The sequence below is a fragment of the Mustela nivalis genome, assembly GCF_964662115.1.
Source record: "Mustela nivalis genome assembly, chromosome: 14".
NCBI lineage: Eukaryota > Metazoa > Chordata > Mammalia > Carnivora > Mustelidae > Mustela > Mustela nivalis.
Genome location: NC_139033.1, coordinates 70,885,693 through 70,910,663, shown reverse-complemented (window position 1 = coordinate 70,910,663; position 24,971 = coordinate 70,885,693). Strand labels below are relative to the sequence as shown.

General features: G+C 37.7%; 1 protein-coding gene across 3 annotated transcripts in view; it reads left to right on the top strand.

Moving 5' to 3' along the window:
• Positions 1 to 24,971, top strand: part of LPIN2 (lipin 2) — an 82,719-nt gene that overhangs the window by 46,702 nt on the left and 11,046 nt on the right. For all 3 annotated transcript variants that reach the window (XM_082698963.1, XM_082698964.1, XM_082698962.1), the window contains exons 2-10: positions 504 to 704; positions 6,948 to 7,043; positions 10,162 to 10,463; positions 13,803 to 13,910; positions 14,553 to 14,679; positions 15,548 to 15,893; positions 19,702 to 19,801; positions 22,669 to 22,856; positions 24,646 to 24,739. In XM_082698963.1, coding sequence (XP_082555089.1) covers positions 513 to 704; positions 6,948 to 7,043; positions 10,162 to 10,463; positions 13,803 to 13,910; positions 14,553 to 14,679; positions 15,548 to 15,893; positions 19,702 to 19,801; positions 22,669 to 22,856; positions 24,646 to 24,739 — 1,553 coding nt within the window. In that variant the 5' untranslated portion in view covers positions 504 to 512. The remainder of the gene's footprint in view (positions 1 to 503; positions 705 to 6,947; positions 7,044 to 10,161; positions 10,464 to 13,802; positions 13,911 to 14,552; positions 14,680 to 15,547; positions 15,894 to 19,701; positions 19,802 to 22,668; positions 22,857 to 24,645; positions 24,740 to 24,971) is intronic.

Below are 24,971 nucleotides of genomic sequence, written 5' to 3'. Positions count from 1 at the left end.
ACTTACTTGTCTTTAGCAAAAGCAACCTGTTTTCTGATTTCTCCTGGAGGTGATCATTGGTCTTTTTTTCTGTTTAGCTGCTGTGGTCAGGGTAGATACAGTTGCCCCATATTCCCAGTGATCTTGGTCAAGAGGACAGTGGTGGTAGTCTGGGTTCTTTGGTGGTGCCATGCAGATTCTAAACTTTAGGGCGAAACCACTATGGGCATCTGGCAGGATCCGTGATGATGGAAAAGAAAGGGGAACTTAGGCCTGCGTGAGGCCCTGGCTGGGACAGCCTCTTGAGATACAAAAGGACCACCTGATTTTGTCCTTGCGTGGAAATGTGTAAAAACAGTGGTAGCGTGAGACTAATTGGTTCAAAATCAGCAAGGTTAATAATAATATGTATTATGATATACAAATGTGCAGTGTCCTTTTAATTACTACTTTTTTTCTCTGTCATTAGGTTCATAAATTCATTGTTATTATCTCATCTAAAATTTTTTTTCTTGTCTTTGTAGTTTCAAACCATGAATTATGTGGGGCAGCTGGCTGGGCAGGTGATTGTCACTGTGAAGGAACTCTACAAGGGCATTAACCAAGCCACTTTGTCCGGATGCATCGATGTCATTGTGGTGCGACAGCAAGATGGCACCTACCAGTGCTCGCCTTTTCACGTTCGGTTTGGGAAGCTGGGTGTCCTGAGATCCAAAGAGAAAGTGGTGAGTGCAGGGGACAGCTTGTTCTCAAGGAGGAATTTATTCTATTACCATCTAATAGAATAAATTGTTCTTATATGCTTTTTGGGCTCCCCCCCCCCCACGGTGGGGGAGGGAAGACACCCATTTGATGTTGAAGATAATGGTATAAGAAGTCAACCTGTATGTGTTATTTTGAGGGTGCTGCTGAGTATAAGCCTTACTGTAGAAAGTCTCCAAGGGGGGCAAAAAAGCCTGAAAATTATCTTAATAGTTCTATTTGTTGCAACCCAGAAGAGCAAAATGGAGAAACTGGAGTTATAAAGGGGGAAGGTTAGATGTCTTCAGAAGGTTTCTTTACCTCATACAACACTTTAAACTATTTAGAGGAGGGACACCTGGGTGACCCAGTTGGTTGTGTCTGTCTTTGGCTTAGGTCATGATTCCAGGGTCCTGAGATCAAGTCCTGCATTGGGCTTCTTGCTTAGCAGGGAGCCTTCTTCTCTCTCTGCGTGCTCTTCTCCCTGCTTGTGCACTTGCTATGTCTCTCTCTTTGACAAATAAATAAAATTTAAAAATTTATAAAATTTTTAGGGTAATACTTTCGTACCAGTTGTGAATGGGATAGATTGATATAGTCAAGAATACATTACATTTATTTAGACAAGATAAATTCCATATCTGTTTTGAGGAAGCTGTTAAATCTTCTTTGTATCTAAATTTCGTTTGTAATACCAGGACTTGTCTGCAGATCTTACTGAATGCAAACCTGCAGGCCATAGGCTTGTTGGCTTTTATTTATTTTGGGGAAGATTATTCATTCAGAAAGAAAATAATTTGTGTTGGTTTCCTTTTCCTACATTCCTACATTCTCCTTTCCTACATTCCTACATTTCCTACATTTCCTACATTCTCCACCTTCAAGTAATGGAGCAATGAGAAGGTTTGTTAATGTATTTGATGTCAATCAAATTAGAATGCTGAGCTGGTAATAAAACCTTGCGGGTACATAGTATTTTTCCTTTATAGTCTTATCCCACATTATCTACCTGAACAATTTAGGGAGATTTTGTCAGGATTTTAAAGCACAATGAAAGATCCACACCATATTGGGGCACAGAACATATGTTAGAGGACCACTGGCATAAGTTGGAAACATCTATTTCCAGATGTTCGCTATTTTACATAGGTGATCTTATTCCTTAAAATAGGAATTCTCTCTATTTTAATTAAACTTAGGTTGTTTTGAGAATGGAAGAAACTTTTTTGTGGGTTTCACACCCCTAGATATTCTCCCTTCCTGCCCACTACCAAAACACATCTTCTTTTCTAGGTGTTATAAATCAGTTCACTGGAGAGCCACATTGCAGTGTGGCAGTGTTTGTGTGGTCTGGCCTCTGTTCAATCATCCTTTGGAAACCAAAAGCAGTCACACAGTTCATTTAGTAACTTGGAGACTTTCCCTTGCAAAACGGTGTTCAGCCACATTTGGGCTTCTTGGGATTTTTTATTTCTTGCCAGTAACACTAGCCTATAGTACTTTCAGACTTTATCTGCTCTGGGAGAATCTGTACCAAACTGTTAAGCGCTGAAATTTCCCATTAGCTGTAAAAGGATCTATTCATTAAATGGCTTATATGGCACTTTTGTTTGTTCTTCTGTGGTCAGAGTTTTTGATCAGCAGATTGGTTAAGTCTTCCGGCCTTTCAGAATGGAATCTGCAGGCTGTTGTATATGTAAGCATTTGTGTATCTATAATTGGTGTCTGGACAGACAGCATACCTCTTTCTACATGCTGTATGCCTCCAATTAAGATGTATGTAGTACAGGGGCACCTGGGTGACTCAGTGGGTTAAAGCCTCTGCCTTCAGCTCAGGTCATGATCTCAGGGTCCTGGGATCGAGCCCTGCATCAGGCTTTCTGCTCAACGGGGAGCCTGCTTCTTCTCTCTCTGCCTACCTCTCTGTCTACTTGTGATCTCTGTCAAATAAATAAATAAAATCTTAAAAAAAAAAAAAAAGATGTAGTACAGTTTCTGTACAAGGCTGCCCAAATGATTGTGTTAAATACCTTGTCACACCCCTGGATTTTAATATGAATCTGTCCATAAGACACAGGAAAAGAGACTTTTGCACCAGTGTCCCAGAAATCCAAAGGATGTGTTTGGGAGGAAATCTGGCTATTTAACAGCTTTCCTGTGACAGTAAAACCAAAATCATGTCTCCCTTGATATACTCAGACAATTTGGATTAACTCTTTGTCTTATTTTAGGTCAGTTTGGATTAGGGAAAGCTATTCGTGGATTTTAAACTAAGACCTCAGTTACGGTGACACCTATGAAGTGGACTTGAAATCATAATCCCCTTTAACCCTCTGGTTAGGGGGAGATATATAATAATTTTCTGACTGTCATTGGTATGTTCTTGTTTGATAGAACACCAATACTCCCAATATACTTCATAACTCAAGACTTGAATTTCAGAAGGTAAACCTGAAGTTGGTATTTTTTAAATATTAATTTTGTTGATTTAACACAAAACTAATAGTTTATTTATCAAGATTAAATAATATATTAGACAGGAAGTTTCCATTGTGGGTGACAAAAATCCATCTCGCACCAGCTTAAGCAGAATTTATTGGGTTCTAGAACTAAAATCCAGGGGCATTTGAATTAAAATGGGTCAGTTTGGATTAGGGCTTTATTTATTTTATCAGAACTCTGTTTCCTCCTACTTTTCAACTCTTTCTCTCTTTGTGTTAATGCAAGAGAGCTGCAGTACCTCCAGGTTTACTTCCCAGGATCTCAGCAACTGTAGTAAAAAGAGAGCCATTTCTGCCTCCAGAAGCATCAGTATTTAGTCTCCCTGTCAGACTTACCAGTCTCCCTGGTCCTGTAGCTGGGGTGGAATATATGGATTGGCTTGGCATGGACACCAGCCTTACTTCCTCACTCTGAAGCCACACCTAAAACTGGTGGTCTGAAAAAGAGGATGAATAGATCCCCAAAAGACATACCCAGAGATAGTCTTACCTGAAGAGTGGCGTGCCAGAACAAGAGTCTGCTACAACCAATATTTCTGTTTAACATTTATTTTTGAAAGGAAGGGAAGGAGAGCGAGAGAGGGAGCATGAGCAGAGGGAGAGAGAAAATCTCAAGTGGCTCTGGACTGAGTGTGGAGCCTGACTGACATGGGTCCCAATCCCAGGACCCTGTAATCATGACCTGAGCTGAAATCAAGAGTTGGCAACCTAACTGACTGCACCACCCAGGCATCTCTACAGCCAGTATTTCTAAAACACAAATCAGTTCTATTTCAACATCTGAGTCATATATATTGAGTAAGATTAAGCCACAGGGTAGGAAGTATGACTATATAGATAAGGGTATTGTTTTGGATACCAGTTTACAAGGAGTAGTACATCAAAATACCAGTTTTCCCACTGCTGTTGTCTTTTTCTCCATGATCCTATCCAGGATCCCACACTGCTTTCACCTGTATTCTCTGATCATTCTGTCTTCCCTTACAACCTTGACTTTTGAAGAGTACAAATGGTTATTATATAGATTGTGCCTCAGTTTGAATTTGTCTGATGTTTTCTCATTGGGGGAAGAGTAATGTAGAGTAAGGGTGTGCCCCTCTCAGTGCATCATTTCAGGAGGCCCATCATGGTGCCATGTTTCATTACTGGTGATATTGACATTAATGCCTTGGTTAATGGTGTCTACTAGGTTTCTTTACCGTAAATTTATATGTGGGAAGAAACTTGGAGACTCTGCAAATACCATTTTTCATCATACTTCCATGAATTTTACCATACACTGAGGAATTTTGCCTGCAACAATTATTACTTTGGTGTTTACCAAATGATTTTCTGCTTCCATCCTTCCTATTCCATTTATTAATTGAAATTATACTGTATCAAAGAGCTATCTTTCTCTCTTGTTTACTTATTCCATTATTTATTTAGATCAGTATGGATTTCTGAGTATTAATTTTACTGTGTGGGTTCTAATCCATTATTATCATTATTTAGTTGCTCAGATTGTCCCATGTTTGGCAATTGGTAGTTAGCTCCTTCAAGTTGAGTCCTTTTGAAATGCTCCCATCATTTTTTGAGTACTTCCTTACTTTCTGGCACCATAAGATATTCCAGAAGAATCTACTTTACCTCCATCAGCCCTGGAATTATTTTGTTTCTCTGAGGAATGGTGGTTCCTCTTATTAGAGAAAAGTATCTAGAAACAAAGAATCTGGCCACTAGGAGTGCTCATTACTAACTGAGGTGTCCTTGCTTCTAGGCCCTGTCAGTGGGCAGAGCGGGAATAATCTACATACATAGATACATGCACCTATGTATGTCTGTAAAAATCATGAATTTTCCCACTGATTCTTATTTGTCTCCAGAAGCTTCCTCCTCATCTCCTTATTTGTGACTTCTTTCTCTGACAGTGAGAAACATGCCTCTTACTATTATAATATCTTTACCTATTCAGTTCTAGAATACACATAAAATAATTTCAGAACTGCTAATTCATATCTCTGATTTAAAAAAAAATACTAACTACAACATTTGTTTATAGTTCTTTTTGTCTTTAGACTTAAAATAGTCAAAATACCATTTTCCACTTAGGTTAGTTTTCTTCCTTACCCTGGAGTGTGGTTATGTTACTTACATACAGGACTTTCATAACAAGCATTTTGACAACATTTGGCAGCTAATGACCTTCAGTGACCTGATGTGACCAGGAGTCAAGGGATAAATTGGTCCTCACTGGGAAAAAAACCTAGTGGACCATGCAGCTGTTCCCACCATTAGGGCCTTGCAAAGCTAAGTACACTTAGATTGTGGAGTGCTGTATTTATACCTATATTATATTTTTATATATTCTAGGTATATCCCCTGAAGCAGTCTAAAACTGGAGTTTCCAAGTTTATCTGTAAGAGTTTAAAAGTTGGAGGTCACCTGGGTGGCTCCTTCAGTTAAGCATCTGCCTTTAGCTCAGGTCATGATCTTGGGGTCCTGGGCTCCAGTGTCAAGCTCCCCCCTGAGCAGGGAGTTTGCTTCTCCTTCTGCCCCTGCTCATTCTTGCATGCTCACTCACTCTCTTAAATAAATAAATACAAATCTTCTTTTAAAAAAAAGACAGTTTTGAAAGTTAGTATTTATTTAATATTATAAAGTATTTAAAGGCATTTATTCAGTCAACAGAAGAAGACTACATAATTTTTAAGTGTAAGTGTTATTTTAATATTTTATATCTATACAGTTCTTTGTATGGCAGTACAGATCATGAAAATGACTGGGCAAGCTGAAACCATGCAAAACAAACTTAATAACTGAGAAAAATTGGGATTTTTTCCATGATTTTTATGTATTTGTCAAAACTTTAAAAATTTCTGTTATACTGAGTTCCTTCAGTATGAAGTGTTTTTCCTTTGTCACTTCCTCAGGGCCATCTTCATCCTTTATTCACAACCACTTTCCTCCTTTATAGATAAGCTCGCCTTCACCAGGTTCCTCTGACTGCACATCTTGAGTCTTTTGAATGGCAACAGGGTCACCATTCCTGCAGTCAGTGATTTTTTTCTGTAACTTGACACTCAGTTTGAATTTTACTTTCAATAATACTGCTTTTTGTTAGGCTAGGTTGCATTTTGATCTTGGCCAGTTTCCTCTTAATTACCCCTTTTTATAAAATGTCACAAGGGTTTATCAGTGAGAGACAAGGAGACAACTACAACTATAAGCTTTGCTGTCTGTGCCTGAACTGAATAACACATGTGCTTCGACTAGTCACCAGCAGACTTTGGAAAGTGATGTGATGGATCATGGATCATGATGGGCATCTGTTTTTATGTAGTGATATGTTGACAGAAGAGCAGCCAGTAACGTTTGTGCTTTCTGCAGTTACAGTTAACATACCACAGTAACTGAAGTCTGTTTGTATGAACCATGCCAGGTGAGGCCTGTCCGTGCTAGAACTCTGAAAGTGTTCGAATGTTTTTCAGCAATTGTATTTCCCCTATTTTATACGATTTGGGAAATTAAGTAAAATATTTTGTCATAAAAATAAATGATATAACATTTTCTTTTAGTCCTTTCTTATCCATCCCCTTCCTCCCCAGGTCTGTTTAGTTTTTTAGGGTAGGACAGGTAGCATTGTTTCTCTGGGACTGTCAGTCTAGAAACCTCAGTACTAAGTTTGGCTTGGTTTAGGGTCTATGAAAGTTTTCATACTAAATCACACTTTGTTTCTCCTCTTAGATTGATATAGAAATCAATGGTGATGCAGTGGATCTTCACATGAAGTTGGGTGACAATGGGGAAGCTTTCTTTGTGGAGGAGACTGAAGAGGAATATGTAAGTTCTAGTAGGTTACATCCACTCTATATATTGTATTCAGGCCTCCAGGACCTTTCCCAAAACAGAAATGTTCAGCAGTTTTCATGGTTATAGAGGTGATTGTTACAAGTTTAAAAAGCTTTAGTTTTAGGCTGAAAAACTAAGCTGTGAGGAAGGAGCTTAGAAGAATGAAGAACTTTTCTCCCCACCAAGTGTCAGGGTGCAGAGAACGTGCAGAACACCTTTGCACTTGCTCTTTTTCTGTCATTAATGAGCTTTCTTATTTAGTATCTGGTAGCATTTACACCTTAACTTGACTACATTCAATTCTACCTAAATATTGAAGGCATATCTCTGTAGGCTGTGTTTCGTACAAGTGTGACCTTTAAACTTGGAAAATGTATTTACCATTTTGGTTAGGGTTGTTGGATCTCTAACCTTGAATAGTCTTGAAAAGAAATTTAAATTAATTATCCTGTATCTTTTTAAATGACTATTGCATGTTTGGCTTCTTTCAGTAAGATAGTTTGTTCTCTCCCCCAACTGCACCCCACGTATTTACTGATGTGAATGATTGTAAGCTGTTCTTGATGGAGTTATTGTAGATCTTAGAGGAGGCTTCATTACAGCTTTTACCATAAAGAATAAAATCTCAGCGAAAATGATAACCTTCAAGTTACTAAAGATACAGGACTACTTTTGGGGGTTTTGAAGATGAACTTCATGTTGGATGTCGTAAATTGACAAAGAAAACATCACTAAAAAAATAATAGCAGAATGAGATTATTCATCATTTTTAGAGAGAAGCCAACAATTTAGATACCAATATGTAAAACAGCATTACAAAGCATGATTATAAAAGGGAACCTTTCCAGACCAGTATTTTTTCTCGTACCTTAATTACTTGTTTTACTATTACCTCATTCATGTTTACTTGGTGCAAACAAAATTTTTCCTCATCAGAGACTGAAGCAAAAAGGAGAAGGAAACAATAAATGAGTTATCACATGAATAAAATTTTTTTTATGTGTTCCTTAAAATCATGTGTGTTTCAGAAGAGTGATGGATTAGGTTTTATATCAATCAACAAGTGAAAAGACTGGGTTACTGATAGTTTGTTACCTGGTTCTTGTGGTCAGCTCTGATGATTCCATTTATAACAATGCTTAGCAAGGTTAACTTGCAGAGTGTCAAGTTGCTACCCTTTTTTTCCTATGCCATGTGTCATCAAATTGTTTAGATTTTTTTTAGAATAGTGTCCTCTTTTTTTAAAAAAAAAAAATAATAAGGTTGAGAGGATGCCTGGGTGGCTCAGTTGTTAGGCGTCTGGCTTCTGCTCAGGTCATGGTCCTGGGATGGAGCCCTGTGTCAGGGCTCCCTGCTCAGCGGGAAGGCTGTTTCTCCCTCTCCCACTCCCCCTGCTTGTGTTCCCTCTGTTGTTGTGTCTCTGTCAAAAATAAAAAATAATAATAATAAAATAAATCTTTAAAATTAAAGCAAAAGAAGTTAATTCATCCAACAGCATTGGAATTACTACTCAGTGTCACATACTGTGAATATAACGTGCCTCCACTCTCCAGGACTTTACAGTTTTAAAGGGAATAAATGTTACCAAAACCCATCTGTCTTCCATTTATTTACATTTTTGTTTCTCTTAAACTTTGTTCATCTAAACTATATATTGTTAGATCCTTTTCAAGCGTTTTAAACTATATATTGTTAGTTCTAGATCTGTCCCTGTCCTTTTAATAGTTGTTCTGACAGAGATTTAAGTTGTTTCATCCCCCGCACCCTGCCCCCCACCCCTGCTCCATAAACTGCAAACAGTGCTATAACAGAACTAGGAAATGCCACCAGAGACGAAATGGCTTTTAAAGAAGTACTAGTGAACTTATTTATAACAAGGACCATTGAATTAAAAGGCCCTGGAAGTTGGAGGCCATAGCCTGTCACTTGAGTGCCCTGGGGGCATGCAGAATAATATCCTGTTATCACAGTTCCTCTGTAAGTATGTGTTGCTGGTGAACACACATTTTGCTTGGATAAACAAAATATTGGCTTTGGGGTAATATGTCTACCAAAGCTAATTCAAAAGCTTGATTTAGAACAATTATGGGAATTCATTCATTTTTCAGGACTATTATTTAAAAATTTGAGTATTCTATGTTATTTGAGGTTAATTTATACCTCTATTACATACCTTCCATTTCCCCCATGAAACAAAGGGGTGAAGTCAGTGACTAAGAAGTTAATTTTCTGAACAGTAGACCATTTAATATCATTTATTTGAAATTAAATTATAAGTTGAATTCTTTATTTACTTTTAAAAATTATTTTAGAGAGCACATGCGCAAGTAGGGTCAGCGGAACAGAAGAAGAGGGAAAGAAAATCTCAAGCAGACTCCCCACTCAGAATGGAGTGCAACAGAGTTTTCAATCCCAGGACCCTGAGATCATGACCTCAGCTGAAATCAAAAGTGGGATGCTTAACTGAGTCACCCAGGCCCCCACAAGTTTAATTATTTCTGACTATTGGGCCTTATTTTCTTCTTTTGAATACCTGAAAGGCTATCTTGAATACATTACAATTTTAAAATCTGCTAATTTCATTTGTTAACAGGGTATTGTCTATCTTAACCACCTTTTTACACCCTCATTTAATTTAGCAAACACTAATTTTACTATAGATCCTCACTTCACTTACCTGTCCTGCTGCCACCATCTGATGGGGTATTCCTGATCCCTGCCTTCTGCTTTATCCTGTTACCGTACTTTGTAAGTTCTTGACAAAGTGCCTTGTACTGTCTCCTTGGAATGCTGCCATTACTTTGAACTTCCCGTTGCAGAGAATTTAATTGGCTGTGCTTTAACTTTAGTTTTCATGGCTTTGTGCTAATTTGGTATATCAGTTCCTTCAAATTCATTCAGTTACACAGACAAAATGAACTATTTGTGCCAGGGTAAAGATCTTTCAGAGTAGAGTGGGCAGTGACTTCATTCAGTGTGACACTCTTACTTGGGGATTGTATATTCTTTCCACTACTGTGAATTTAGATACACAAAGAGTTTGTTACTGTTTTTGATTCACTGTCCACTTTGTCATGGACAATTTTTCTTTCTTCATGTTCTTTTTAAGGAAAAGCTCCCTGCTTACCTTGCCACCTCACCAATTCCTACTGAAGACCAGTTCTTTAAAGATATTGATGCCCCTTTGGAGAAATCTGGTGGAAATGAAAGATCATCTCAGAGTTCAGACATCTCACACATCTTGGAAACAGAAACGGTTTTCACTTCAAGTTCTGTGAAAAAGAAAAAACGAAGGAGAAAGAAATGCAAACAGGACAGTAAGAAGGAAGACCAGACTGCTTCCGCTGCCGCAGAGGATACTGTGGATGTGGAAATGAGCTCTGATGACGACAAGGGGGTCCAGTCAGCAAGGTAGGGCTCTCCCTGCAGGTGCTGGTCATGTGCACATGCTGTGGAAAGAGCTCAGGTCCAGCTGGTTGCTGTTGTTTCTTCCATGGAGCTACAGTGTGAAGTTTAGACTTGTTTTTCCTGTGGAATCAGTGGAAGAGGCATTTTTTTTCCTTTCTGCTGTTCTATAAAATTTGCCATCAGACATCCTGCTGTGGTATTAAAATATCGCTTGAAGCAGACTAGGAGTGTGTGTCTTTTCCATCTGGTAGGTTTCCAAAAACCCAAGTGAATTGTAAGTCACAAGATCTGAATTAGTGACTTGGCCCTTGGGCATCCTTGGATGTATATCCTTATTCGGCATCTTGGTATCTCATCTGTTTCTGAGAAGTTGAGAGTTGTTGTTTAGAGTTTATCATCAAAACATTCCTAGTCAGTTGAAGAGGAAAGGAGGATTTTTGTTATTTTGGCTTTTTTTAAAGTGAGAAATCTTGATTACTTCTTCCTTACCAGCTCAGTAGAAGAGCTTAAAATATATGCCAGTTGGATCTCAGGGTCCTGAGATCGAGCCCTGCGTCGGGCTCTCTGCTCAGCGGGGAGCCTGTTTCCTCCTCTCTGTCTCTGCCTGCCTCTCTGCATACTTGTGATTTCTGTCTGTCAAATGAATAAATAAGATCTTTAAAAAATATATATATACGCCAGTTGTCGAGTCAACAGTGCCTAGGGTTTAAAAGGTAACAGTTGGGGGTAGAACATGTATTTTTTTGTTCAAGATTTTGATTTTTAAAAGGTTACCTTAGATCTTTTCCACTCAGTGGTTGCTCTGGCTCTAGAAGAGGACCATGTGTGTATCAGCAGGGTGGTTTACTTTATTGATGAGCATTGGACAAGAAGTTGCTGCCCACAAGTGACCCTAAAGTTCTGCCTACAGTTCTTCCAAGATCCACCAGAAAGGACACTGAAGTAATACTTTGGCCACCAAAGTTTATTGATGTGTGTCTTTTATTATAACATAATTGAGCAAAGCTTAGAATTCTTTTTTTTTTTTTAAGATTTTATTTATTTGAGAGAGAGAGAGCTCAAGTGAGAGGTTGAAAGGATCTGAAGCAGACTCTGCACTGAGCCTAATATGGGATTTGATTCCATAATCATGAGATCATGACCAAAGCCAAAACCAAGAGTCAGAAGCTTAACTAGGTGAGCCACGTGGGCACCCCAAAACTTAGAATTCTTAAACAATCTGCAGCTTCAATTTAGGAAGTTAAAATATTTTTAAAACCTATGCAGAGTTGCCTACTAAATGCACAAGAATCGTTATTCTAAAGATTTTGTACACAAGCATTGTAAATGAATGTATTACAAAAATACTGGCACATGCCTCACTTTTCCAGATCGTGCAAAAGGCTGCATCAGCCAAATCTATCAGAGTCCTGATTTGGTTGGCAGTTAGATTGTCCACTCTCTCTCTAAGCCAGAATCTTACTTGCATGGGAAGTAGGCTTGTCAGAATGCATGTAAATTAGGGTGTTGTAATAATTTTTAGGAGTTTGGTGGCTTGTTTTTTCTTAAGATTACCATGGATCATAGATACTACCACTTGGAGGAACTCTTTCCTAAAATTTCCCTAAAACGAGATCTGCTTCATTATGTAGCCAACAGAAAATTAGGACTTTAAAAAAAGGACAAAATGTGACAGTCATGGGAATTCAGGTCAGATGTATACGGAAATAAATGCTGAGCTGAAAGGTAGAAGACTAGACCTGTTCTGTTTTTGATTGTGGAACAACAGCTACTTGATCACTCTTGTCTGGGGCTTTGTTTCTTTTTTAATTCTTTTTTAAGATTTATTTATTATTTGGGAGAGTGAGCAGGGAGAGGGAGGGAGGGAGGGAAGCAGACTCCCCGCTGAGCACGGAGCCTAGCACAGGGCTCTATCTCAGGATCCTGAGATTATGACCTGAGCCAAAATCAAGAGTCAGACCTTTAACCAACTGACCTACCCAGGCGCTCCTGGGCCTGTTTCTTAATCTGTGAAATAAGAGAATTGAACTACATGGTTGGTAAGGCCCCTTCCAGCTCAGCATCTAGATTCTAAAATAATTGGGGGGAAGATATTGAGGGTCAAAAGTATTAACAGCATGTTAAACAGGTCGAAGAATCAGAAAAAGAATAGAAAGTCAACTGCTTTTGCAGTTGTGCAAGGTAGGAATTAGGTGGGGTTAGAAAGTTTGCAGCTTTCAGATATTTTATCCTCCTCAGGCCCCTACACTTAGGAAAGAAGTTCTGTGTCCAGAGAAATACCTAAAGTTATTTTATTTTTCTTAAAGATTTTATTTATTTGAGAGAGAACATGCACATGTAAGCATAAGCTCAGGGGGAGGGGTGTGGAGGGGTTTAGGGAGAAGCAGATTCCCCTCTGAGCAGGGAGCCCCACTTTGACTCCAACTTGGGGTTCAGTCCCAGAATCCTGAAATCATGGCCTGAGCTGAAGGCAGATGCTTAACCAACTGACACCCATGCGTCCCCTAAAATTGGTTTTTATTTTATTTTGATAAATAACATTCTGAAATGGGACAAGTGGTAAATTTCCAACTAAAGATGAACAGCTGGGGCCCACAGTGCTTCTGAGGGATGTTTTCAAGGTTATATGGCAAGTTAGTTATATTAACTATGCAAATTCAAGAAAACCAAAGGGTAAATTAATTAAAACCTTATTAGCATTAGTTCATCCTCCTATAGGTCTGAGGTCTCCATGAATCTAAAAAGCATTTATCATGCTTTTGTATCATCATTATATCATCATTGTATCATTCTTAGGTAATTCTTGGCCCAAACAAAAAGAAAAATAAGTTCTGTGTGTTTTTAAGAGTTTTTAGGATATTTTTGACAAGCACTATATCTCGTTTTCAACTCATAGTCTTGTATTTGTTGTAATATACAGGAGAGTATAGTGAAAGAACAAGGGCTTACTTGTTTTGAATTCAGCCACTTACCAGTTCTTTGATTTATTAAACTTCTCTGGATCCTTGATCAGATAAGGATTGAATGAAATATACATAAAGCCTTAGTTTTCCTCTTCTGGCCTTTGAATGAATTACCTTGAAGAGCTGTAAAAAGGAATTTTGATTCACATCTTCTTTTCGGTTCTTCCCGTTTATCCCATCCTTCAGTAGTGATTGCAGTAGTATATGGTAGATGGCATGAGTTAATCCCCCTTCTCTTTCCTGTTTTCCTTTTAGTTATTAATCACTTGGCCTTCCTTCTTCATTTGTATCATCTAAACATGTGTCAGTAAATTTGGGGATATTTTTAAGCTGACATAATAATGTAATTGTTCATGACTTTGTTTTTTGCCTTTCACAGAGGATCTTCAAATGCTTCCTTAAAGGAAGATGAATATAAGGAACCTTTGCTCTTCCATTCTGGGGATCACTACCCCTTATCTGATGGAGACTGGTCCCCTTTAGACAAGTAAGTATTTTCAAGATTTCTCAGTTCCTGTCATATGACAGTAATAATATTTCTCTCAGGTAGGAGAACTGAATGCATATGTACTTGTGACATGAATATGTACCTTTCCTCTTACTAATTATTTTGTTCCTAAACTTGATCTGACTTATGCTCACAGCATTGGTTAGTATAGATCTGCATAATCAGCTTAGAATTTGGCCCTCTACAATTCTTAAATTCTAATCTTAAAGTGTCAGCTATTAACAGTAACTGTGGATAATGTGAAGAAACATGCAGTCACACTTTGTTTTTTGTTCAAATCCAGTTTCTCTTATGTATTATGTTAATTTAACCCATGTCTCTGTGCAGTTCATCTCTTGTAAAATTACCTTTCTCATTGATTTCTTGTGGGAATCAGTGGGATAATGCATATAAAGCGTTTGCAGAGAACCCAGCAAGTCCTCAATAGATACTGGTTGGTGTTTTACTATTATTAAAGAACTCAAATGGAAGATGTAATTGATATTCCCTTCAGTAGAGTCTTTATATTGGCAGGATAAAGTTGATATGTTCAAACTTAAATTTCTTTTAATTTGTTGAGCTCAGCAAGACTGAAGTTTGCGGAGTTAAAAGGCATCACATTTCTCTGTCTTGTGTTTATAGTCCTTATTCCCCAGGAGCAGTGTGTCCTAAGAGTGATTCAGAGCTGGAGGTGAAACCTGCTGAGAGTCTGCTCAGATCTGAGTCCCACATGGAGTGGACGTGGGGTGGGTTCCCAGAGTCTACCAAGGTACTAATGTTTTCTTGCCTGTGGAGTATGTCTAGTTGAAAACCTGTGAGGTGTCTCTGTCATTGGGTAAAGTGGGGAGGGGTGATTTCTGAGCTAGTGCCCCTGAATATAAATGATGGTAGTGCCCTCATGTGGTCAGATGAGGAAATCCAAAGTTAACATTTTTCATAACTGCAACAGAAGGAATCCAGCATTATTTCGTGTGTTCTATTTAGTAAATAATGTTGATTGTTAGTTAACATTTTAATAAGAAACATTTAAAAGGTACTGAAAGGAAATTAGAATTTCCACACTTAAATTTTAAATAAGAAATGAACTGTATGAAAGCTTTTTCACTTTTTTTTTTCACTTCTTCACAGATCATAATGAAAGAATTGGAAAGATACATTACTTGAGAGAAAATATTTAGACCCTCTAAGTTTTTTTTAATACACATTTTGCTTATATGCGTGATTTGCATTGAGATTTGACTACCCACTTTACACTGTTAACAGAGCCTTGAGGTATAACCCAAGCAGGGCTAAATTTTCACATAGCACACAAGTTTTTCTCCTTGAAAATGAATATTCTTTCTCTTAGCATATAAAACTTGTCCTATTTCCTTAGTCTTCTTTGGTGATTAACTCTTCATAGTATAGCAGTTTGAAATAGAACTCTTTTGTAGATATCATGATACTAAACAAAATGTAGTTATTAGTTTTTCCCACTTCTTAATTATGAAATACCTCACACATTCAAAATCATGTGGTAACTAAATGTGTTGTTACAAATAAAATGCATTCAATTACTTGCATCCAGCTTAAGAAATAGATTTTAACAAACACCTTTGAAGGTGGTTTAACTTTTAAACAATTAAACTTTTTTTTAGGTCAGCAAAAGAGAGAGATCTGACCATCATCCTAGGACAGCTACAATTACACCATCAGAAAATACCCATTTTCGGGTAATTCCCAGTGAGGACAACCTCATAAGTGAAGTTGAGAAAGATGCTTCCATGGGAGAAACGGTCTGTACCATAGTGAAACCCAAACCCAGAGCCCTGTGTAAGCAGATAAGCAGTGCGACTTCCGCTGCAGAACTTCTTGAACCTCCCCTGGAGCAGCCTCAGATTTCATCTATGTTAGATGCAGACCACCTTCCTAACCCATCATTGGTGGAGGCCCCCTCGGAATCAAAACCTGCAGTGAAAGTAGACTCACCATCCAAGAAGAAAGGTAATCATTTGTTTGATTTGGCATCAGGTACTGTAAATTTAGATAAGTTATTTCTGTATTTCAAATGATACATGATGGCAAACTTTGTATTTATACTCCCCTGACCAGACCTAGCACATACTGTGAGCATTGCTTGTTAAATAGGGCTTCCCCACTGCACTACAGATTCCACTAGAGCAAGACTCTCACTTTCTCCCTGCTCCCTCCCAACTGCTCCCACTCAGTATACCCTTGGGAGGCATTTACTGAAAAAAAATTAATGAGCATGTTCAAATCAGTTAGTCCATAAAATTAACCATTTTATTGACACAGTATGCCAATAAAGTGAAGTGGAATCCCCCAAAGATTATATGTTCAAAAAGAAAAAAATTGGATGAGAGAAAAATGTTTTCACCTGAAACATCTCTAAGGTTAGTTGAGGCCAAATTAATTATGTTTTTTCCAGTAACATGGGAAATATATAAATGTATGCTTAATTTTAGTATGTTTTCTTTTCTTTCATTGATAATTGCCCTCTGAAACATAAAAGATTGCGTCTGACTCTTGGCTCAATAGCTCTTTCTCACTTTTGGAATACAGGTTTAATAAGTCAGAACATTCTTACTATTTAAAAATACAAAGTTGTCCATTGACAGTTTTTAGTTCAGTAAGAGCCAGAACATACTCTCTGGACACTGGCCTTGAGCCCTATTTTTTAGGGAAATAAAACCTTACCTAAAAATCAAAAATACACTCAAGGTTAAATCATCACAAATTGACCTAATAATGACTACAGGTGTGGACCTTCAGAGTCACTTGGAAATAACTTAGTTAAGAGAAAGACAAATGTATGATTTCAGTTGTATGTGGAATTTAAGAAACAGATGAACATAGGGGAAGGGAAGGAAAAAGTATGAAACAGAGAGGGAGACAAACCATAAGAGACTCTTAACTATAGGAAACAGTGTTACTGGAGGGGAATTGGGGTGGGGGGTAATCGGGTAACTGGGTGATCGGCATTAAGGAGAACACTTGATGGAATGAGCACTGGGTATTATATGCAATTGGTGAATCATTAAATTCTACCTGTGAAACTAATAAATGCACTGTATGTTAATTAAATTGAATTTAAATTAAAAAAAAAAAACATTTAAAATAATTTGGCAAGGGTATTTATGGCCAAATGTGATCATCCAGCTGATGATCCAGCTTAACTTGGTACCTGCTCTTTCATAGCCCATAATCATATGTTCTACTCTAAGAACTGGTAAGGAGGAAAATCCAGTTTTCAGGGTGAATGTTTTGTTTTGGTCTGAAAATAATGACCCCCATTCCTACCACATGGTGACCCCTAGGGGGAAATAATGACCCCTATTCTTAGCACATTGTGTGGAACTAACAGATAGGAACACCAAGTGGTTTCTACCATTCATTTGGCCTCATTTTTTCTCCTCCTAGCTTTTAAAAAAATTTTTTTAAAGATTTTATTTATTTATTTGACAGATCACAAGTAGGCAGAGAAGCAAGCAGAGTTCCTGCATGGGAACTCTGAGCAAGAGTTCCCATGCAGGGCTGGATCCCAGGACCCTGAGATCATGACCTGAGCCAAAGGCAGAGAGACTTAACCTCCTGAGCCACCCCCAGTGCCCCTCCCCCCAGCTTGTTATCAGAAAGTTTTATACATACTTGCTTTCTTCCTCTCTTTCTCCACTCAGTTTTTTTTATTGTTTCAAACCATTTGAAAAACTTGCAAGCATTGTGACATTTCGCCTTTAAACACTGTAGGATATACCTTCAAAGAATAAGAACACTGTCTGCATAACCACAGGACCATTGTCATGTGTTCATATTTCCCCAAATGTTCCAAGGAAACCTTTTTAGCTGTGTTTTTTTTTTTTCCAAACCAAGATCTCATCAAAGTTCACATGTTGCATGTGGTTCTTGTGTTTAACCTTTTTTTATTTAGAATAGCCCTGCCCACACACATACTCCCTCACTCCTATACATACACCACTGCACCTCTTTCCCCCTCTGCACCGGTGATACTGATCTTTTCAAGAGCCCATCCAATCCTTTTCTATGCTTTCTCACATTCTGGATGTATCTGATAGTTTTTTCCCAAGGTGACATCCCCATATTTCTTTAAACTGGAAGTTGGCTCTAGAACAACACTGCCCAATAGAAATGCAAAGTGAGCTATATATGCTATTTTAAATCTTCTCGCATTAAAAAAAAAAAGTGAAATTAAGTTTAGGTGAAATTAATTAATATATTCTGAGCTAGTAAGTCCAAACTATAATTTTAACATGTAATCAATATAAAAATTGAGATATTTTACATTTTTTATAGTAAGTCTTAGAAATCTGGTGTGTTTTACACTTTTTACCACATTTTACACAGCTGTCTTAGACTAGGACAGTGGTGATTTGTTATAGTGAGTGGGCAGTACAGGTCTAGAGGCTTAATTAGATTTGGGTTCAACATTGTTTATTTTTTTTTTTTTTAAGATTTTATTTATTTATTTGACAGAGAGAAATTACAAGTAGATGGAGAGGCAGGCAGAGAGAGAGAGAGGGAAGCAGGCTCTCCGCTGAGCAGAGAGCCCGATGCGGGACTCGATCCCAGGACTCTGAGATCATGACCTGAGCCGAAGGCAGCAGCTTAACCCACTGAGCCACCCAGGCGCCCAACATTGTTTATTTTTTGAGTTGAAGATTACCTCTAGGATATATTGAGTACTTTACCTAGTATCTCATTTTTTCTCCCCCTAGCTTTTAAAATTTTTTAATATTTATATATTTAAGTTACATATATATTTATATGACCACTTGTTTAAGGTGTTGTCTGCCAGATTTATCCATTGTAAAGGATTTTTGTCCTTTTGCAATCAGAAGGTAATGCTTGGTGATACTTTGGCACCTTATGACTCCCCTGTTTATAGCAAACCTTCCCTCACAGTTTTAAAATAATGACCTCTTTCTCAGTGCCAGTGATTTCATCAGATTTGGTCATGCCTATTCATATTCTAAGAAGACTTTATCATGAAATCTAAATGATTCAGGGGCTAAGATTATTCATCTAAAAGCATATGAAAGAAGTTAGCTTGTGTTTATTGTACAACTGTTATGTGTCTAACACCAAATTTCTCTTTCATTGACATGGATGCCTGAGAACCAACACAGCGGAAAGGTTAATTGAAACCTTTAAAAATTAAGTGGGTAGAAGAAGAATCAATGAAACAAGATGGAATTGGGAGGGAGACAAACTATAAGTGACTCTTAATCTCACAAAACAAACTGAGGGTTGCTGGGGGGAGGGGGGTTGGGAGAAGGGGGTGGGATTATGGACATTGGGGAGGGTATGTGCTTTGGTGAGTGCTGTGAAGTGTGTAAACCTGGTGATTCACAGACCTGTACCCCTGGGGATAAAAATATATGTTTATAAAAAATAAAAAATTTAAAAAAATTAAAATAAAATTTAATTTAATTTTAAAAAAATAGTAATAAATAAAAATAAAATGCAGTTGAGATACCTGCATGGCTCAGTTGGTTAGGTATCTGCCTTCTGCTCTGGTCATGGTCCTGGAGTCCTGGGATTGAGCCTCGCATCAGGCTCCTTGCTGAGCAAGGGAGTCTGCTTCTCCTTCTCCTTCTTCTCCTGCTCCCTTTCTCTTGCTCATTCTCTCTGTCAAAGAAAATCTTTAAAAATAAAATACAGTTTGAGTCATAGTTGGTCTTAATTGTTTGTAAAAACCGTTGTTTTCTTAAAGAGTTGTAAATGAAGAATAGCTTAAGTTCTTACTTTTGATGCATTTTTCTTATAAAAATAGGTGTCCACAAGAGAAGCCAGCACCAGGGACCTGATGATATTTACCTGGATGACTTAAAGGCTTTAGAACCTGAAGTTGCAGCCCTCTATTTCCCTAAGAGGTAGTGTATTTTTTAGATATTTAAGGGTGACTACCTGTGAAATACAGTGGCTATTTCTAAATCAAAACATTCTGTGAAAATGGAGCAAGGTTATGGTGATCTTTAGCTAAGTTGGATGATTGCTTCAGATTTTGGGAAATTCAGAAATTGTGTGTTGTTTGGACTATAGTGATTTGAAACTAATAATTTATCTCTTTACCTATTATATTTTACCTATTACCTACTTATAAAGAAATTTTCAGTATAACAAGAAGAGGTATACTGGTTAAACCTATGTAACGATTTACCAATGGTTATGACTTCACATTAGCAAATCTTACAGTCATTAATGCAATAAAAGTTCATCAGCATATTCCATTTATTATGTTTTAAAGGTAATATATCTTTATTCAAACACAGTTTACAAAGAATGCCTTCACTCCTTCAGTGAGTCTGAGTTCCCAGGTGAACTTTGGCTGGGCCCAGTGAGACACCATTCCAGCTGGTGTGAGCCCCACATTTTCCCTAGAGCTCTCACCATTTGTCACCACCCACCTCACAGTTTTCCACTTTGAATACCTTTAAAACCTCAGATACAGTGTATTGTACTGTTCTCCTAAGTTCATTTCTATCCATAGGGAAATTCCATTATAAGACTCTGATTACAAAAATCAATTTACTTTTTCTCATGGAAGGTATAGTTTGAAAATACTGAGTTATAGGTACACATAATTAAGTACTTAGAAATAAATTATTGAAAAACATTTTAAGTTTTTATTTAAAATGGAAAGATGGGGTTGACATGTTTAAAATTTTTTATAGATATTTTTGGAAAGTCCTTAAAATTCTTTCCTAGTTCTCTGCCCTAAATTTGTCTTAAAATATGTTCTTCACATGAAGTAGTAGTTGGGTTTTTTAAGGTGAAAGAACTAGAAGTGCTCCATGTTGTTTTAATAGGAAAGTTAAAATGTAAGCTTAGAATTACCACTTTCTTTCAGATTTCACAGTCCTTATTTATTGATATTCCAAGGATTGATATTTTTAGTTTCCCTTTTAAAAAATGGGGAGAAACTGATTGATTAAAAAATGAGAGTGAAATGCAATGAAACCTTACTATGCTGTATTATAATTTAACTGCCTGAGGTCATTGCCCATTCACCAAGTTAGCCTATTTCTGAGACATTTCATAAATACTTATCCCCATTTGTTTTGTTAATTGTCATGATCCATGTCCTCTTGATTAAGTATCCAGTATTTGTAATTATAGCTAAACATTAATGTAAGTCACACTGCTCTTGTAGATTTGGCAACATGTTGAGTCAGATGGCATCCTCCATGTATTTAGAGGGTTACATTGGTTAGGATAACACCAGCTGCTCTGATAAAACACTGGACCTCAGTGGCTTACCACAATAGAAGTTTTTTTCTTGCTCATGTATTCCAGTGCTGATGTTTGGTGCCAGGTGCCTTACTCCCAGGGATTCAGGACACAGCTTTTCTTCCATCTTGAGGCTCCACCATTCCCTTAGGGCCTCCACAGGGAAAAGAGAAAGACTCACACAGGGGAGTTTTCAGGAGCCAGGCTTGGGAGGAGCACAGCACACCCCTTCTGTCCACATCTTAAAATTCGGTCATATGGTCACTTGGCCACATCTGACTATAAGGGGACCTAGCCATGGGCCCAGGAGAAAGCAGGACCCTATTTGTTTTTTACCCAGGGGTCAGCCTCGCTCTCTGATGCCAGCATACTAGGTTTTGCTGCTTTACATCAGCTTTGACTTTTTCACCATTTCCAATGAGAAGAACATTCTGTTGATCTAACTAATCTCAATATTGTAGACTGGGTATGCATTGCTATTAAGAAAGAAAATTTCCAGAAACCTGAATCTGGGTTGTTGGTTCATATGTAAAACATAATAGCTTTGGAAACTGCTTTCTGTTTATGGCCTATCCATACTTTGCTGCCAGCTACTACTCAAATTTGAGGGTTTTTTTTTTAGATCATAAAGCTTCATTGGATCACATACATTAAGTATATTGGCTTTTTGAATAAAATAAAATAATTTGAAACTTTTAGAACAGCTTTTCAGTGTGACATTAAATGTCCATTCAAAGAGTGTGGAGCAGTAAGCATTCATGCATAAGAAACTTAAGGTACCATTTCCTTATCCTTTTCATTCAGATTTATACCTCATTACAAAGTTTCCCTCAGGATCATCTTCTAAAACCTGGCTTCCATGCCTTTACCATCTAGAAAAATGAATTAAATTCACCTTTAGTCCTGAACCTCTCTAGTGTAAGAATAGTTTGTTTATAGTTTATTTCTCAAAATCTTTGTTCCAGGGTGGGTCTACGCTCTTGAGAATTTTCTCTTGCTTAATTTCTTTGTTTTGCAAAGTAACAGATGAATTTAGAAAAACCTAGACAGCTCTGAACTATAGTAATTTTCTACAGGATGTGTATAGTACCACCACTTTTTCTAGGAAGTTAGGATCAAAGGTTTCCAAACATCAGATTTTTCTTAATTACGCTGTCATTTTCATCATGGAAATGTAAATAAATGGTTATAACTCTTTTACTCCTTTAATTAAAATCAGAAAGCCTGTAGTTGAAAAGTTTGTCTTACTGGGAGTGACTGTAGTGATTTTTGTGACCTATTTACTGTATTCACTGTTAATTCCTCAGCAGTGCGATTAGGTTATTTTTAAATGTCATTTATGATATGATCCTAAACTCTACCTAAGAAAAGCTTTGTCCAGAGGTCAGTCTGTTCCTTTTTTTAATGGGATAAATTACTTGGTTCAGGCCCCCAGAAAACCATGTAGTAAGCTAGGAATATAAGAAGTTGCAATAAGGCAGATCCTTTTCTCCCCATCTGCTGCCCACAGTGAATCGGACCCTGGCTCCCGGCAGTGGCCTGAGTCTGACACGCTCTCCGGCTCCCAGTCCCCACAGTCTGTGGGAAGTGCGGCTGCAGATAGCGGCACCGAGTGCCTTTCTGATTCTGCCATGGACTTGCCTGATGTCACCCTCTCTCTTTGTGGGGGTCTCAGTGAGAACGGAGAGATTTCCAAAGGTATGTCAAGCAGTTATGCCTTGTCTTCACTGGAGAAAGCAGCCTGGTCATCACATGATAGAAACCTGCTGGTTAGCCACTCAGGATATTAAATTCTTTAATGACCTTGTGCAAGTAACAAATATCTCCCGTTATTGTCATATCTTCAGCCCCTCCTTTAAGGTACCTCGTATGGATTGACCTTAAAAATAAATGGCTTGGGTGAGTTGACAGTACCTTGGCAGGTGCTCATTTCACTTGAAGAGGGAGAATTCTCAGACTGCCCTCTCTACGAAGCGGCAAGGGTCAGCTCAGGTTGTGTCCATTTTCTCATCTGTGAAGTTGAAATGTGTGTGGACCGGGGCCCAGCTGCCCTGGAAATCGCTGGACTTGAGACATGAGAGTAGGGCCTGAAGTTGTGGAAAATTAATGGTCTGTTGAGGAAATAGTCTTTCCAATAAAAAGTAGAAGGGGTTATTTTCTATCTTAGTCTTGAGACTTGGCCCTGGAAAGTACATTTACTCCAGAGAAAGGAAGAATCTTCAGCAGAGCCAATTCAGGTGACTCGGAGTAGGTCAAGCAGTTGTGTGTGTCTTTCCCAAGTTCTTTGGCCTCTCTGGCTTTACCTTCCTTTGTAACCTAAATTCTTCATATTTTCTCAGTTTGGCTCGTGGCCCCTGATTGATTTTCCTCTAAGGAAAGATTTTCCTTCCAGGACTAGTAGTATGATCTTTTGTCTTCTCTGCCCCTCGGAGCACCTGAAGTCCTGTGTTTGGGAAACTGGGTACCCTGAGCATTACAGTTGTGCTTTGCTGAATCTTTTTCTTTTTGAAGGTCACAGGGTGCTTATTATGCCTCTTTCTTCTCCATCTCTTAACTCTTGTTTGTTTTATTATTTGCAAGAAATTAAGAGTCCGTTATGGCCAGTAATTCTAAGTCCCTATAAGCCTTCACTTTAAAAATTATAGGTAGGGGGTAGAATGGAAAATACACAGTTATACAGACTATAGAATTTACATTTTTAAAAAATCTGGGTAACTTAGGTAGAATTTGTTATTGGAGGAGGCAGAAATGGCAAGTAAAGGTAATTAATATACACATCACCAGGAAGAACAATCCTGGTGAGAAATTCTCTGTTAGCTTATATCTACTAGAGTGTGGGTTTAGGAACAGAGCACACAAATTCATGTAGAATCTTCATTTATTTATCAAGAACTTGGGATTCATTCCTTGACAGACCCTAAACCAAATTCTGGTGTGTTTTTTAGGTTTTTTTTCCTCCAAGCAATTGTAAAATGTTTTGTTTTTTTAATGTAACATGCACTTAATACTGTAAGAGTCCCATGAATATTCCCTAGTTTCACAGTTGCTTCCCAGTAAAGTTTGTTGTCTGTGCTAAGAATGAAACTGTAGTTTTTATTAGTTCTAGAGTGTGTGTGCACACACGTGTATCTGTGTCTTCCTTTCTCTTGCCACATCTGTAATTTATTTTTCTAAAAGTCTCTGGCGTATCCTTCCTGAGTTTTTTGGTTGTTGTTGTGGGGTTTTTTGTTTTTTTGTTTTTGTTTTTGAGCAAGTAGTGTGGAAGAGGAGAAGGATAGAAAAAGGAAGTGTTCTTTCTTGCGCTGGATTAAAAAAGTGTCTGATATTTTGCTTTTGACGAATGTAAAAGAGTTTTTGGTTTTTTTTTAAAGGACTCATTTTATCCCTCATTTTATGCTATAGTTCCTTCAGTGTAGAGTATTGTGATAATCTCATTTAGGAATTTATGTAATCTCTAACAAAGGGTCATTACTATTTTACATTGCAGAAAAATTCATGGAGCATATAATTACTTATCACGAATTTGCAGAAAATCCTGGGCTTATAGACAATCCTAACCTTGTAATACGGATCTATAACCGGTAAATACTCCTGCTTTTGTAATTATTAAATAGTCTTGCAGAGTTTGGTTCTTTTCAAAGTGCTCTTTTTAACTGTTATAGTTTTCTTGTCATAAAATGTCATATAAATGAACTAGTGGACAGTGATTTTAAAGTGAAAGAGAAGCCTCAGCCTTAGTTTTCAGTGAAGCATCAAAATGTTATTGTCATAGATATTTAAGTGCATCTCACTGAAAACAATAAGGAATTTTAT